The following is a 16,105-nucleotide window of genomic DNA, read 5'->3' as shown; positions in this document are numbered from 1 at the left end:
TATACTTAAATCATAGAACCATAAGTATAGATAAAAGTAAAACAAAGAACTGATATACTTTTTTCAGAAAATAACACCATTAAAAATTTTAAATATTAAATATTAATAAAATTAAACAACTGTATTTTGTCTTTTTTTTAAATCCACACTACAAATTTTAATATCAAAATTCATAGTATGTGTTTTCTTATTCTACGTACGTAATAAATAAAAGAATAATAATAAATAAAGCTAATTTATATCTGTTAGTACTATGTTACAAAAACCAGACATATCACATCATGTTGATTAATCTGTTACAAATATAAATTAAAAAATTATAATAATACACAAAGGTTAAAAATATTTTACAAATTATACAAATTAAAATTATAAATCAATATACAAAATCAATACAATAATATAAGAAAAACAAATAGCCTTTTTTGTTACAGTACTATTCAACTAATCAATATTTTTTACACCTTTCTCAAAAAGTTCATCTTTCCTTGATACAAGTTTATGTTGTCGATGCTTTTCTTGAACAGTGATAAAATGTTGAACTAAGTTATCAAAATTTATTTTGCTTTTCTTGATTCGAAAATCTTCTCTCCTTACAGCGGCATTTTGGCTGTAAAAATTACACTAATTATCTTTAGTAACATACAGAAATGATTAAATCAAAAAACTGCAATTGAACATGAAGTTATAACTTAAAAAAATTTGATTGGTATAAAATAATAATTTTTCAAATTCTTCTTTAAAATTTTAACTTTTCAAAATTAAAAGGTTACTAAGTTATCTGAAATTAACCAAATAAAAGATATCTAAGTTGTTGATTAGTGCCACCTTAAAAAACTGACAAAAGCATTATAATTTTTTGTTATTGCAGTTATTTTTAAAATTGTATTAATTTTTTAATTTGAAATATGAATCGACTTTCAAAAAAGTCTACTCCATATGAAAAAGCCATTTGCAAGAAATATAAAGGCAAGGAATCTGTATATATGCTAGTGTTGTGTATATATATGATAAACACTATGGTAACATTTATGTGTATATGGAATGGTAAACACTAACAAAGAGCTGCATAAATTTCCCAGCAGACTACTGATTAGGAGGAAAATTTCAGCTTTAAAATAAAATCATGTAAATTTTTTAAACAAGTGACCTATTTCAGCCAACAAATATGGAAATTTTTATAACAGATGATTCAAAAAAACTTCAAAAATTTAAAAGTGTATAAAAATTTATTTAGATAACTTAAAAATTCAGCTGATTCATTTCATTGAAAAATGCATCAAGTTTATCACCCAATATTCACTTTGGTTCGATAGGCTTCCATTTGTAATGCAACATACACCCCATCTGAACTCGATTTCACTCCAGACTGTAGCCAACAGGTTAGGTATTTCCTCTGCAGTTGGTGTGTTAATTTGAAGTCTTAGCTCAACAAGATTGGCAAGCGAAGGTGATACATAAACCCGATCTTTAATGAAACCCTACAAGAAAAATCTAGCGGGTCAAATCTGGGGAGTAAGGAGGCCATGCAATTGGACCTTCAACACCAGTTCACCGAGATGGGAATCAAGTAAGAAGAAAATCTCTGACTTCTAGGTGGTAGTGAGGTGGTGTCCCATCTTGCTGATAGTAATGGCATCCATCTTGGTCATCATTGTCTAACTGCAAAATTAGAAAATTTTGAAGCCGTTTCCAGTTAAACAATACTATTTACAGTTTCCTCCTGGAAGAAGAATTAGCCTTTCTGTTTGGAAGAAGAACAACCTCACTCAACAAAGTTTGAGTAAGTTTTATGCCTACTAGGAGGTTCTCTACCATACTCTCTATGAAAAATTATGTTGAACTCAGTGTTGTATTTGCAACTTACAGTTGCAAATCGTGAAACAAAAACACACAGCAAGCATATCCCAAACTAGTATATTTATCCATTTTTAACAACATTTGGCCCTATGAATCAACTCCTATGTGAATCATGATAAAAAATAAAAAAATAATATTTTGCTCCCAACATTTTTATGGAAATTTGAATAAGATCAAACACGTCAGAAAACATCATAGCTGCCAGGGGCATTAAACTATGTGAAAAACTTTACCAACCCTTTGTTAAAATTTTGAGATTCAGGACCCATGAGGTCTGTATTAACCTGTTCCCTCAACCTACTGAAAACAAAATTAAATACAATCAATGTCCTATATACAGAAATTTCATCCAAGTTGGACAATCCCAACTGGAGATAGGAAGTAAAAATTAGGCAAAAATATACATACATATATACATCATTTCATAATTTTTCAGTGCTAAAATTGTGACCTTTTTTTGTTAGATGGGTACATGAAACATCTAGATCTGAAAAAACCCTGACATACAAAATCAGGTTTGTTGACCTGGTTAAAATGCTTTCCTTTATATATTATTGTTAAAAGTTACACAGTACATATGTATCACAGAGGACATAATGTTTAGGACTGGACTTTTTAACTTTTCTCCAAAATAACAACTTTAACAAAAGTCAAATTGAGCCTCCACAAGATGCGCCTGGATACACCTGGAAAAAATAGGAAAGATTTGTCCGGTGAACTGAATTTAAACAAACTTCATCTATCATCAAGTACTATCAACCACTACCAACATCTAGAGTTGTAACTCAGGACTTAGTCCTACCACAGGTGACCCCTTGACAGTCAACCATGAAAGGTCTTTTAAAAGGAATACTCCACTGGCTGAACCAAACAGCACCAGAGTTCAGAGAAGGCAGCACTCAGATATGGTGAGCTACCACTTAGAAGATAACATGTGATCAGAAGAAGAAGAATGCCCTAACACTGCACACACGAACAAGACCAATACAAAATCCAAAACCAAATCGAAGCAAGTCACCAACATTTCCACACACAATGCAAACTTATTCATGTAGACTGGTAAACTAAAAATAGTAATTGACCTAATGGACCAACACAAAAATCTCATTATGAGATTGCAGAAAATAACAAACACTGATCAAGATGCCATTAATCTCTAGGATATAGGCTCTACAAAGGTATGCCTTACCTGAGAAGATAGTGATGAAAAGTGTCCCACAGTTTAGAACAGGCTTTTTGGTTCACCCTCAAAATAACAAAACTTCATACAAGAATTCAAGTCATAATCCCCAAAAATCTCAAAATCACCCTAAAAGCATTTAATAAGATCTATACCATAATAAATGGCCATGCCTCCACTAATAATAAATGCAAATCTCCAAAAGACCATACAGAAACAGAAAGGTTTTGGGACTTAGTCAACCAGACTATAAATAACACCCCCAAAAATCACATTAAAGAACTAATTGGAGACTTCAATGCTCAACTAGGTAGAGGAGGAAGATAGCAAAACATCATCGGAAAATTGCCTGCCTAAAAGAAAACAAATGAAAACAGAGACTCATTGTTCTCAGCAAAAAAAAATCTACATATTTCAAGGGAAACCTCAAAAACACAAAACCTGAAAACAATTCAACTACTACGGGAGAATAGCAGCTAGATCATGTCTTCATGGACAACACCACCACAAACAGATCTACAATGTAAAAGTCCTCCGAGGAGTACACACAGGCTCAGATCACCTACATAGTCAAAATTAAAATTAAATTCATTACCCAAAAGAAGCAGCAAAACCAAACCCTTGAAACTAAAAGAAATAACCTTACTCAACTAATCAAGAATGAAAATTACCAAAAAGCAACTGAAAAAATAACAATCATGGATTAACTCAAAGACCTAGTCAACAAATTGCAGAATTGGCCCCAATAAAATCCCATAAAATGCATCAATGGTGGAGCAGCGAATGCAACAAAACACATTGGAGAAGAGACATCAAGCTTGGCAAATATTATGCCATTCCCAAAAATCAGAAACATCCTACCAAAATCTAGTGAAACAAAGAAAAGAAACCACCCAAATCCTAAGGAGAATAAAAAGACACACTGAAATCAATAGAATAACAATTTAACAAAACCTTCAAAAAACAACTCTAAAAATATGTACCCCCAACCCTATTAATGAAGGATGAAAACCATAATCTGGCTTATAACAGTAAAAATAATGCTGAGATGCTAGCTAAATGTTTCAATAAACTCCTGCAAAGAATCGACAGAATTCCTAAACTTCAACACCAACACCCCAATAACAACACCACCAGAAAACATCAACCCTCCCACAACAAAAGAAGTCTATCAAGAGATAATAGATGAAGAAGTCTATCAATTCTTTGAAGAAATCTAAGAATTGCAATATGGCGGGAGTACATCAGACCTTTGTAGAGATCTGGAAACATGCAGAAAGACCAGCAAAAATTGACTTTCATCAACAGCTTGTCAACATCTGGATCAAAGAACTACCAGAACACTGGACGACACCCCCATCCACTCTCTAGACAAAAAAGTGTTCTAACTACTACAGGAGAATCTCACTACTAAACGCAACATACAAAATTCTTTAATCATCCTCAAGAAGAATGGTTTACAACTTGAGAAAGAACTAGGAGAATTCCAGGGATGTTTCAGACCCTGGAGGACCTCTCAAGACATTGGGTAATTTTTTTTTTTTAATTGCTTAACCCTAATAATAATAAAATTATAGAAAAGAACATATAACTTACTTATTACTAGAATGCAGTTGTAACTTTGGAATACAATCAAGGCGATTTCTTAATGTATGGAATGCTTCTGCCTGTGGTAAAAGCATTAATAAACCATATAATGCTCTTACTAGAGGACCATTATGAGGAACTTCCAGTAACTCAAGTCTTAAATCTGTAAAATATAATAATAATAATATTAAAAAAAATAAAATATAAATTAAATTATTGTTAAACATTAAAAATAATTTTTGTAGACTACTGAGCAAGGATGGTATCATGAATCTTTTGGCAATATACATAAGTACTTTGATTACATAAAACAAGAAATAATAATGTTAGGTATACAGTTCACAATTTTTAACTTTATATTAACACAAAATATCCGTATTAAATATTATTTTTGTTAAAAGCTGCATTTAATTTAGTAAATGGAAGTGATCTGACATGCTGCATCAGTCACACCCAAAAGTGATAAATCAATCACCAGGAACAACAAGCATCCCATGTCAAGTTTCCTGAAGGGTGAAGTTTCTCCTACTGCCTTTTTCACTGAGCCATATATCACAAATAAAACTTAACATATTATATAAATTCAGATTATTTTTATTTAAGTATTTTTGTGATAGAATCAAAAAAGAAATTTGATCACTATAAGATAATGTTTTTTTTTTTATATTCCCACCTACTCCTCTGGAACGGATCTACACTCAAGTTTGACTCGCGCCAGAGGAGTGTCCTTTACTCTAGCTCGCCTCCCCGCCTGCCGGCACGGCAGGTCAGTTCACCGGTTAGCTCTTTTATTTCTCTTATAGATATTCATCATACACTGATTACTGAGAGTCCACCACCCTTGTTCTCTCAGCTACACCCTCAACAACCCCGGCTACACCCCCATCAACAGTCACCCCTATTCTTTAACCTCTCTCTTTTTTTTTTATATGATATCATACCAACCCAACCAATTAGTTTAAAACTTAAGCCACGGAGTCCTCAGGTTTCTTCACCTCTCTGCCCATCCACACAAGCACGAACGAGCATGAACTCCACCTTCGGCTGTCCGTCATCACAATTGAGCAAGAGCACCACCTTAAATTACCCGTCAACAACAAACAGTTACCTTATGACAGTTTTCAGTATCTTTTAACAAATTTTTATAAACTTATAATATAAGAAACACAAAGTTTAAGAATCTATAAGTTCCTTCACCACTTATCCGATAAAACCTACAAACCAAAGCTCCATCATCAGCTTCCCCTCAACAACAAACAATTTCCTCTTGTAAGTTTTCAGTATATTAATACATTTTTATACATATTTTATAAATTTTTTTTTTTTTTTTTTGGTGTGTAAACCACACTCAAAGCTGTATCTCAATATTGCCCATTCTCTCAAATATTGACAAACGGAAATTCCACCTACGACAAGCCGTCATCAGCGAGCGGTTTCTTCTTGACGAGCTTCCTCATCTTTCTTCTTTATAACTGCGGTTATAAACGACGAGATCACATTAAAGTTATCCTCGTTAAGTAGCATTTTATCCACCACATTCTCCGTAGATAATGGCCCTATACGTCTTACACAGGATTGCCTGCTTTCAGTCCAACGGTTACATTCAAATACTACATGTTCAGGGGAATAATATGCCCCACAGTAAGGACAGTTGTTGTTATCTACCCTTAGTCTTGCACATAAATAGGACCTGAACGACCCATGCCCTGTAAAAAATTGCGTTATCCAGTAATTTATGTACCCGAACTTCCTTTCTATCCATGGTCGAATCAAAGGTATCAAACGATGTATCCGTCGTCCCGTGTTGGCTACATCCCAACGATGTTGCCAATTACGCAGCATCTCTTCATATGCTTCTTTAGAAGGTTGTCCACATGCTACACTCACTCGCATCTCCGCCAGTTGTTTAAGCGGAGGAACTCCTGCAATTACGAGTACTGCCTCGGTGGAGACTGAAGAATATGCGCATATCACTCTTAAGCCCATGCGCCGTTGAATTCCTTCAAGGGCTCTTCTGTTCTTGTCGGCACGCAGAGCTCTTTCCCAAACTTGTATACCGTAAAGTAAGATGGAATTAACTATGTGAGCGTAAATCTTACGCTTCGCAGTTCTGGATCCTGTCATATTACCGAGTAATCTGCTAAGATTTTTGACCGTGCATTCAGCTCGTTTACGTATTTCATTCACGTGTGCCGTAAAACTCCTCCTCTTGTCAAGCCAGATCCCTAAATATTTGGCTGAAGTCTGTTGCTGGACAAGATTACCCCCTACTCGGATTAGGATGTCAGATATTCTCCTACGACCTGTCATGACTACGTATTTTGTTTTACCATGCGAAAGTTTTAAGCCTTTAGTGGACATCCAGTCTTCTGCCATTCGTATCGCTACGTTTGCCTTCTCCGATACCTCTACTTCAGTTTTTCCAGTAACAACCAAGGCCAGGTCGTCAGCAAAAGCTACTGGGAAAACACCCAGAGGATAACTCAGCCCGAGAATTCCGTCATAGACCAGATTCCAAAGGAGTGGCCCCAAGACAGAGCCTTGAGGCACTCCACACGTGACTTTGAAGCGGAAGCAGGATCTACCCTGGTGACAAACAATAAACCTATCCTGCAGGTAATTCTGGATAATTCTTCTTAGGTATCCAGGAAAATCCTTATCTCTCAACGCTTGTAGGATCGCATCCCATTTCAGCGAATTAAAAACATTGCTCACATCAAGCAATATCACAATTGGTATCTTCCTGGTGCGCCAAGTACCCGATGCCGCTTCGTCCACCAGACGCATAACTGTCTTAACAGCACCCACCGTAGAACGGCCCTTACGGAAACCAAATTGTGCGTTAGAAAGGCCACCATGTTCTTCAATCGCATTTTTCAGCCGCAATTCCAACAATCTCTCTAGGAGTTTGCAGATGTTATTGATCATGCATATAGGTCTATATGCTACTTGTAAGTCATTGGTTCCCGGTTTCTTGATAAGGGCCAACCTGGACTCTTTCCATTGCATTGGAATACAACCATCTCTCAGGGTCTTATTCATGGTATTAAGAAGCTCTGCAGGCATCCTCTCTGCTAATATTCTGATTATCTCGGCTGGAATGCCATCAGGCCCGAGTCCCTTATGTAGCTTCAGTCTTTTCACCGCCATTAATAGCTCTCTAGCGTCAAGAAGTTCAAAGTTATTATCCACAATCTCTTCCCGAATAGGATCCGCTTGCTGAGGAAATAATTCCTTAACAACACGATGGATCTTATCGTCTGTTAAGGCAGGTAATCTCTTCCCTAACTTGTTGGTAACAATTTTAAAACCCCTACCCCATGGATCAGCATCTATAACTATAAGATAATGTAATTGAAATTATTTTAACTTACATGCAAATATAGGAGATTCTATAAGCTGAATTAATTTATCAATTTCTGTCAGCAGCTCAACAGTTATTTCCATACTACCACTGATTTAAAAGTTAAGAAAAAGAATTTTTTTAAAATATACAATATTAAATCATTTCTAATTTACAATATTTAATCATTCTAGAACAGTTGGTTGAGTTTCAAATACGAGGTGTGTTTTTAAAGTAAGTTTTTTATTACCTCACTGTCTAATTTGCCGTGCACGGATGGTGGACATTGTCATATAAAAACAAAATCCCACTGGACAGCAACCCACATTGTTTGTCTTTTAAAACTCTTCTAAGATTTTTTAACATTTCACAATACAAATTGGCTTTCACAGTAGTTCTGTGATAACTGAATTTGACAAGCAAGACACCCTTTATCCCAAAAATCAGCAGCTGTACGCACAGGCTTCTTTATCAAATATTCTTGTTTGAACTTCTTCAGTTTTAGGAAATTACAAATTCCGCCATGAAGTATTGATGAAATTTATTTGAGCAAGCCTAAAAACAAATATAATGGGTATATATTTTTTAAAGTATTCAAAAACACTTTTAATTTTTTTTTTAAATATTTAGGTTTTTTGAAAATTACTTTATATATTAAATGCAGATGGAGAAATTTCATGGTTTTCAAAATTACATAAAAACTCAACAACAGAGTAAATTAAAATCTTTTTATTTTACTTTAAATAAAGTATTTTTATTTAAATTAATTTTATTTTTAAACAAAAGAAGTTCCTTTAAATAACTTTATAATTTACAAAAAGTGGCAACAGAATCATTAAAAGCTGAAGTATTGTTTCCATTACATAAAAAAATTCTGTTTCTCCCAGTTAGATAGAAATGGAAATTATTATTTTTAGGAATAAATTACCTGTGTTAGTTAAAGGTTTGCAAACATTAAAATTTTTTATTTACTGAATACCTATCCACATGAATCATATTTATGGGCACCAATGATTTAACATTCAATTTTTGTAAGTTGAAACTCTGTTCTGATTTTTTGAAGGAACCCCAAGAAATAATATTATATTTATATGTATGTAAATATAATAAATAAAAGTATAACTAATGAAGTCAGAGGATCGCAAGACCCAAACAGTCCCATTGAAGAGAATTGGATAATGGACTGACTAAAGTGATCCTATATGGTCATAAAAGATATAATAATAATGAGTAGGAAAAAGACTTTGACATTACTGAAAAAGCTTTTCAGGACTATGAAATGAAACTGAGTGACTTTAAGGATATTAAGATCCTGAAGATCCACATGGTATACCAAAAATAACATATCCAAGATAATAAAATAAACTCATTCAAAATATTAAGCTTTCATTTTCAACATGATATGCCATTTTCCATATTTTTCAAATACAGTCAAGATGAATCTGAAATATACAAAGAACTTGAAATGAAGAAAAATAATAAAGGGAGACTAAAAAATTTAGGAACTGTTTGTTCTTCTACCAGAATATTCAGAGCACAACAGTTTATCAGCGGCAAAGGTAAGAGAATTGAATTAAGTTTTTTTTAACTAAAAAAGGCTTATTTTGGATAGCAATTTTTTGCTTTTAAGGAACTATAATTTTTCAATAAAATTTAAAAAAATTACAGTTTTTGGAATATTTCTGGTCTCAGAATATGATACTAGAAAACTATCAGAAAGAAAATCTACATCTTATTTTTATTGCTGTAGACCAACCATAGAACTTGTGTACTGAATTAATCATAAATAAAAAAAATAAAGAGCTACAAATGAATGATTTTTATGTACATCTCAAATGTCAATAGACATTTTTTTTGGTCATATACAGAGAGAGATACACATGTATCTCTCATAACTCAAAAACGATTAGCCGTAGGATGTTAAAATTTTGGATTTAGGACTAACATCTAGTTGTGTAGCTCCCTTGTTGATCGCATCGACTGATTCAAAAGTGTCCAAAAAAGCCCAAAATCCCAAAACATTTCTTAACTGCAGTAATAAGCCTTCACTGAGAGCTTTTCAACGATGTATCGTAAGTGGTACTTATTTCCATTGGTTCCAGAGTTATAACGAAATAAAATTTTAATTAATGAAATATTTGGATCTTAAAAGGGGGAGGCACATCAGTTCGAATCCGATTTATACATATATTTTTTTAACTTTTTTTTAAATTTAAATATAATGATTTATTAATAATTATTAACCTCTGATTGTAAAAAGATGTGTATATGTAATTTAATAGGCGTACAAGGAAGTCATGTAGTATCCACATCAGATTTTTTTATTCTTGTGACACAACAGCTTATTAAAAGAACAAAAGGAATTCAAAATAACATTAATACTGATTATAATAAATATAAAATTTAGTGAAGGATACAATACACGAATAAGCTCACAAACATGTGTATAATTCTGGGTTAGAAGGCATAATGCGATTGTGGCAACTGGGTTATGACACCATGAATTATAAAGACACAAGAACAGCTTCCAACTTTCCTAAAAAAAAAAACAAACAAAACAGTCTAATAGGAATTCATAACATTAAAGTAGAAAAATGAACTAAAATATTAACAATTTAAAAGGTTACCACTAACACACTAATTCCAAAACAAATGTTTTGCAAGATTGATAGAAGAATGTGATTACACAAATTTTCATATAAGACAATAGCAATTTTGCTATGAGTCAAGTATGAGGTGCAATAAGTAAAAAGAATTTTAATTTTATCAAAAAAATGTATTTATTCTTTGAGATTGATATTGTGCCCTTCAAAGTAAATTTCAGAGATGGAACACATTAATGACAGCATTTTTCCAATACTTAAAATATCTGTGTAAAGCATTTTTGGAATAGCCTTAAGTTCACAGCATTTTTTAAATTTATTTCATCTATCTTGCAAACACTATCCTTTTAATTTTCTCTTAATTAATGGGAACAAAATATTTTAAATAAAATTTGGGAACAAGGAAAAGTCACAGGGTGCTATGTCTACAGAAAACAGAGGCTAAATATCAGTATGGTGTTATGTTCAAATAATTACAAATTAATAATAAAGTATGAGCTAGTATGTTATCATGGTGCAAAATCCAAGAACTGTTTGGTCATATTTGTGTCGTTTTCATTAGGACTACCTCACATAAACAGCATAAAACTGATAAATAATACTGTTTTGTGACTGTCCTAGAGGTAAGTATTCATTCATAATGGATGATGCCAATGTAACAGTAAGGAGAATCTTAACATTCAATCAAACTTGGTATACTTTTTTCCCTCTTGGTTCTTCAAGAATCTTCCATTAGATTGACTGGACCTTCATTTCAATATCATAACCGTACACCCACATTTCATCACCTATTATGAGAAGATTCTCAAAATAAGTGATGAAATGTTTTGTGATGCTGCTTTTACTGAAAATTCAAAAGTTTTGGAATAAATTTTGCCGCAACTAGTTTGTACAATTGCTACTACTTGGATATTTTGTGATTATTTATCACCATGTCCTTTGTTTTGTCAATATTTTCATTAGTTGTTGTGTTACATCATAATCACAGCTTTTTTGAAATAATATGTACCACTCATGAATCCTTGGTGTGAAAATAACATCCTTGCCAAATGCCATCTCTAACATCTTCACAATTCACTCACTTAATTCCATTTTAACCACATAATTTAATGCAAACTTTTTTCCATTTTTTCAAACAAAATAAAGCATTCCTTGTAATAAATGAAGTCCTAATTATTTGACTATACATCTCATATGGCTGAAAATATTAATATACATTATAGGCAGAGCTACTGCCATTGTGAAGGAAAAAGATGAACTCAGTTGGAAAGACACAGCAAAGAGGATTAAAATATTCTTGTTATTTTTCATCACACTTCATTTGTTCTTGTTTTATCATACAAAGATTACACTTCGGTTTCACACTTACTTTTTTTAAAATTTCAATACATTTTAAAAATTTAAGCTTCTTTTTGTATATTTAATTTACTTTTTGACATTTATTAATAAAGTATAATTAATCAGTTTATAATTAATTAATTTTTTTATGAGTAACTATCACAGTAATTACCAATCTTTTGTCAAAATATTTTTTTTTTAAATCTGTTTCTGTGAAACTGATAATTATTTCAGCTTTCCAATTTTGATAGTCCTATATATATTTTTTTTTAATAATATCACTGATTTTATTTTTAATTTTATGATCTTTTTTAGTTAATGATCTTCCTTTCTTTCCACATTAGAAAAACAGTTTTAAATTTCCTAAACAAATTATTCTTAGAAAAAATTCAATTTTATTGTTTATATTTAATCTTATTGTTTAATTATTTTCAGATTACTTTTACATTATGTCAAGCAAAAATTATTGTTATTAAAAAGAATCAGCAAAATATAATGCTAATTTTTTTGTACAAAACTGAAAACATATGAAATCATGTGCATATCTGTGGCAAGATAAGTCCATTGAGAGGACACAGTGCTATCCAACAGGAAGGAGAATTTAACAAATTTTTAAGCATTTTTTCCATTTATTATATCACAGGTTCATTCTTATATAAAACACACTATTTACGCTAGTGAATTAAATAATTAGAAATTAATATAGTAAATAATGTGTTAATGCAACCATACTATATTTTATTTAAATTATCTGCAGTGTGTGAAAATTGTAAAAATCAAAGCTAATTTATATAGGATGTTTCTCACTTCACTCGATCCAGAAAATAAGCTTATCACTTTTACATCTGGTTTTCTATTCAAAACTGCAATAATCCAATGTTGCTCACAGTTTAGCATACATAACTACTAATATAGAATATATATTTTCATTTTTACATTGATTGGTTGATTCATCAGGTTTATTTCCTGAAGTGAGTGACAGTGCAAGAAAAATAGCATTCTACCTAGAGCAGTACAGAAAAGATAACAAAATTTCTTATCCTCAAAATAATTATTAAAAATTGTATTACATTTACAAGTATTTATTTAAATAAAAATAAACGAGTTCAAAATTTACTTTTTAAAATAATAAAAATTTATTAAAAATTTGGCCAAATTCAATACTGGATTTGGACATTCCATTCTAAGATATATGAGTATAATATATTAAATACTTTGGCAATGAAGACAAAATGTTGGGTTTTTAAACAAAACGTTCCTTTTTAAAAAAAAAATAATACCATTGGATAATACTTGAAAATAATCCCTACCCTGACACTTCTCATTTAAGAAAACAATAAAAAATTGTAAGTTAATATGACTGAAACAGTAAGAATACCTTTTTTGCTACTTCTTGTTAATTTTTGTTTATTAAAAATTATATATACAAGGGTTATTTATAAATTAACCTATGTAAAAAAATAAACAAAATAAGTAATAAAAATAAACAAAATAAATTGAAAAAAGTTTACTATATACAAAAGTGACATATTTACTTTATTAGTTATCAAAATAGTTTCTGCCCAAATTCAATTTGTCATATTGTGACACCAGCTTGTCACTTCCCTCTTCACAGAATAGCCAAAGTACTCATCCAATCATTATAACATGACCTAGTTTATCATTTTTGAAGTACTGAGTAGCCAGTCAATTCTTCAGTTTTTTGAACAGATGAAAATTAGCAGATGTGTGAGGCTGTGCATTGTCATGCAAAAAAGAGTCCCTTTCTTAACATCCCTCATCGCTTATTCAGTACTGCTTTTCTAAGCTCTGACCATGTTTCACAACAAACGTGTCTGGAGTTATTATTGTACTCGGTTTCATAAATCTGCCAATAAAATCACTTTACGATTCCAAACATTGTAGGCATATTTTTTTTTTTGAATTGATGTCTAAATTTTTTGGGCTTGTTTGACAAGTGTGTGCATCCACTGTTTGGACTATTCTTTTGTCTTAATGATGAACCGAATCCATAAATTGTCCTCAGTATCAATACTGTCAAGTAATAGACTTCCCTTATTATGGTATCACTAAAGAAAAATCAGTGCTGCTTCCATTTTTTTTTCATTTTGTAGGCATCTGTAAGTTGATTCAAAACCCGTCATGCTAACACAGTATTTACCAAAATCCAATCTGCCTGTAACAACTCCATAAATAGTGACCTTGAGATTTGAGAAAAATTTTAAGTTCAGTAATTGTGAAGTGGTGTTCATCATAAGCAGTATGTTTAATTTACTCAATGAGTTTATCAATTACAATGTAATGTATTCCATATAAGTCTTCCTTTTTCGTTCTGCACCCTTCCCTAAATTTCCTCCACCATTCTCTCAGAGAATCATCACTCATCATTACATTATTATTAGTAGTTATTAAACTGCACACAGTTAATTAATGAAAATTACCACAACTTTGTGGTAATAAAAATCTTTTGAGGTCAAGCTATAACAAAATAATTCTTGCAGAATTGCTATCCTTTCATTAGCAGGATAACATACGCCATCTTACTAAAACATTTCATTTCTTTTCATTGACAGTTCAATTAACTATACAGTTGCAATAAGTTAAAATAAACTTCAATGTTTACGGTTTTATGATAAAATAAATAACTGATTACACAGCAGGAAGAGATTGAACACAAAACATCTAATTTATATTTTATAACAATAGTTTATGAAAAGCAACAGGATTACCTCCACTCCAGATTTGGGTATTTTACTGTTCATGTAAGTATTCAGGTTAAATTCTGAGATAATTTTTTGACAAGTGAGTCAAATGTTCTTTCATATCCTAATAAAGGTTTACAGTTAAAAGTAATGATCAGTCTAGATCAACTTGTCCCATAAACTTATCTATCAAACATGATATCATCAACTTATAGGAAACTACACACTGGGAAAATTACAATGGAAATTATCCCTCATATTTAAAAAAAATTATATGGAAAGTAAGCAGTCTGTAACAAACGTACGTTTATCCTTGGTAAACAACACAGCTAACACATCACAAAGGAATAAACACTAGATAACAGAAGTGCTTAATAAGATTACTTCAATTGCTACAAGTAGAATACACAGTTGCCAGCTCAGCTGACAAGTAGAGTAATGTAAAATTTACACATGTATATAAAAATTATACAGCCTCATTCCAATATTTATGATCTTTTTGAAATACCAATTAGCTCTGATGAATTTATTCGTTTAAAATTATGATCAAGAATTAAATACACTTCTCTCAATCAGTAACCTTTATAGCTGAAACTTTGATTGCAAGTAAATTACAAAATATCAATCTTTGTTGGTTTTTGCATTATTTTTGTTTGATTTCTTATGATATCTTTGTAACAGATTTATTCAAATTTGCTTACTTATTCAAAATTACAATGGAAATTATCCCTCATATTTAAAAAAAATTATATGGAAAGTAAGCAGTCTGTAACAAACGTACGTTTATCCTTGGTAAACAACACAGCTAACACATCACAAAGGAATAAACACTAGATAACAGAAGTGCTTAATAAGATTACTTCAATTGCTACAAGTAGAATACACAGTTGCCAGCTCAGCTGACAAGTAGAGTAATGTAAAATTTACACATGTATATAAAAATTATACAGCCTCATTCCAATATTTATGATCTTTTTGAAATACCAATTAGCTCTGATGAATTTATTCGTTTAAAATTATGATCAAGAATTAAATACACTTCTCTCAATCAGTAACCTTTATAGCTGAAACTTTGATTGCAAGTAAATTACAAAATATCAATCTTTGTTGGTTTTTGCATTATTTTTGTTTGATTTCTTATGATATCTTTGTAACAGATTTATTCAAATTTGCTTAAAATTACAAAAAAAAATAAATAAATAGATAATATGACTCTCACCACATTTATAAAGAACATAAAATAAGACTCTAATACATATAATATAAAAATATAATAACAAGGATCTAATTAATAGAACTTACTTACCTCAGTGTTAAATTCCTTAAGTTTAGTACGAAGTTCAAAAAGCTCAGATGAAGTAAGAAGTATAGTATTAAGTACTTCAACCATAGTACTAGTAAATTTCAGATTTTCTTCAACCAAAAGTATCTCCGCCAGCATACAATAGATGTGTTCTGAATTAAGAATTACGCACAGGTGCCTGTATATTTG

General features: G+C 31.4%; 1 protein-coding gene across 2 annotated transcripts in view; it reads right to left on the bottom strand.

Annotated features, from left to right (window-relative positions):
• Window positions 1–219: 219 nt before the first annotated feature.
• LOC142321539 (protein VAC14 homolog) overlaps window positions 220–16,105 on the bottom strand; it is a 71,994-nt gene continuing 56,108 nt past the window's right edge. For both annotated transcript variants that reach the window (XM_075359701.1, XM_075359702.1), the window contains 5 exons: window positions 15,920–16,094; window positions 10,388–10,506; window positions 8,002–8,081; window positions 4,637–4,790; window positions 220–610 (listed from right to left, as the gene is read on the bottom strand). In XM_075359701.1, the coding sequence (XP_075215816.1) occupies window positions 445–610; window positions 4,637–4,790; window positions 8,002–8,081; window positions 10,388–10,506; window positions 15,920–16,094 (694 nt within the window). In that variant the 3' untranslated portion in view covers window positions 220–444. The remainder of the gene's footprint in view (window positions 611–4,636; window positions 4,791–8,001; window positions 8,082–10,387; window positions 10,507–15,919; window positions 16,095–16,105) is intronic.

Source organism: Lycorma delicatula, chromosome 3 (genome assembly GCF_047948215.1).
Source record: "Lycorma delicatula isolate Av1 chromosome 3, ASM4794821v1, whole genome shotgun sequence".
Taxonomy (NCBI): Eukaryota; Metazoa; Arthropoda; class Insecta; order Hemiptera; family Fulgoridae; genus Lycorma; species Lycorma delicatula.
The sequence above is the reverse complement of the archived record's forward strand: the minus strand, read 5'-3'. Positions and strand labels throughout refer to the sequence as shown.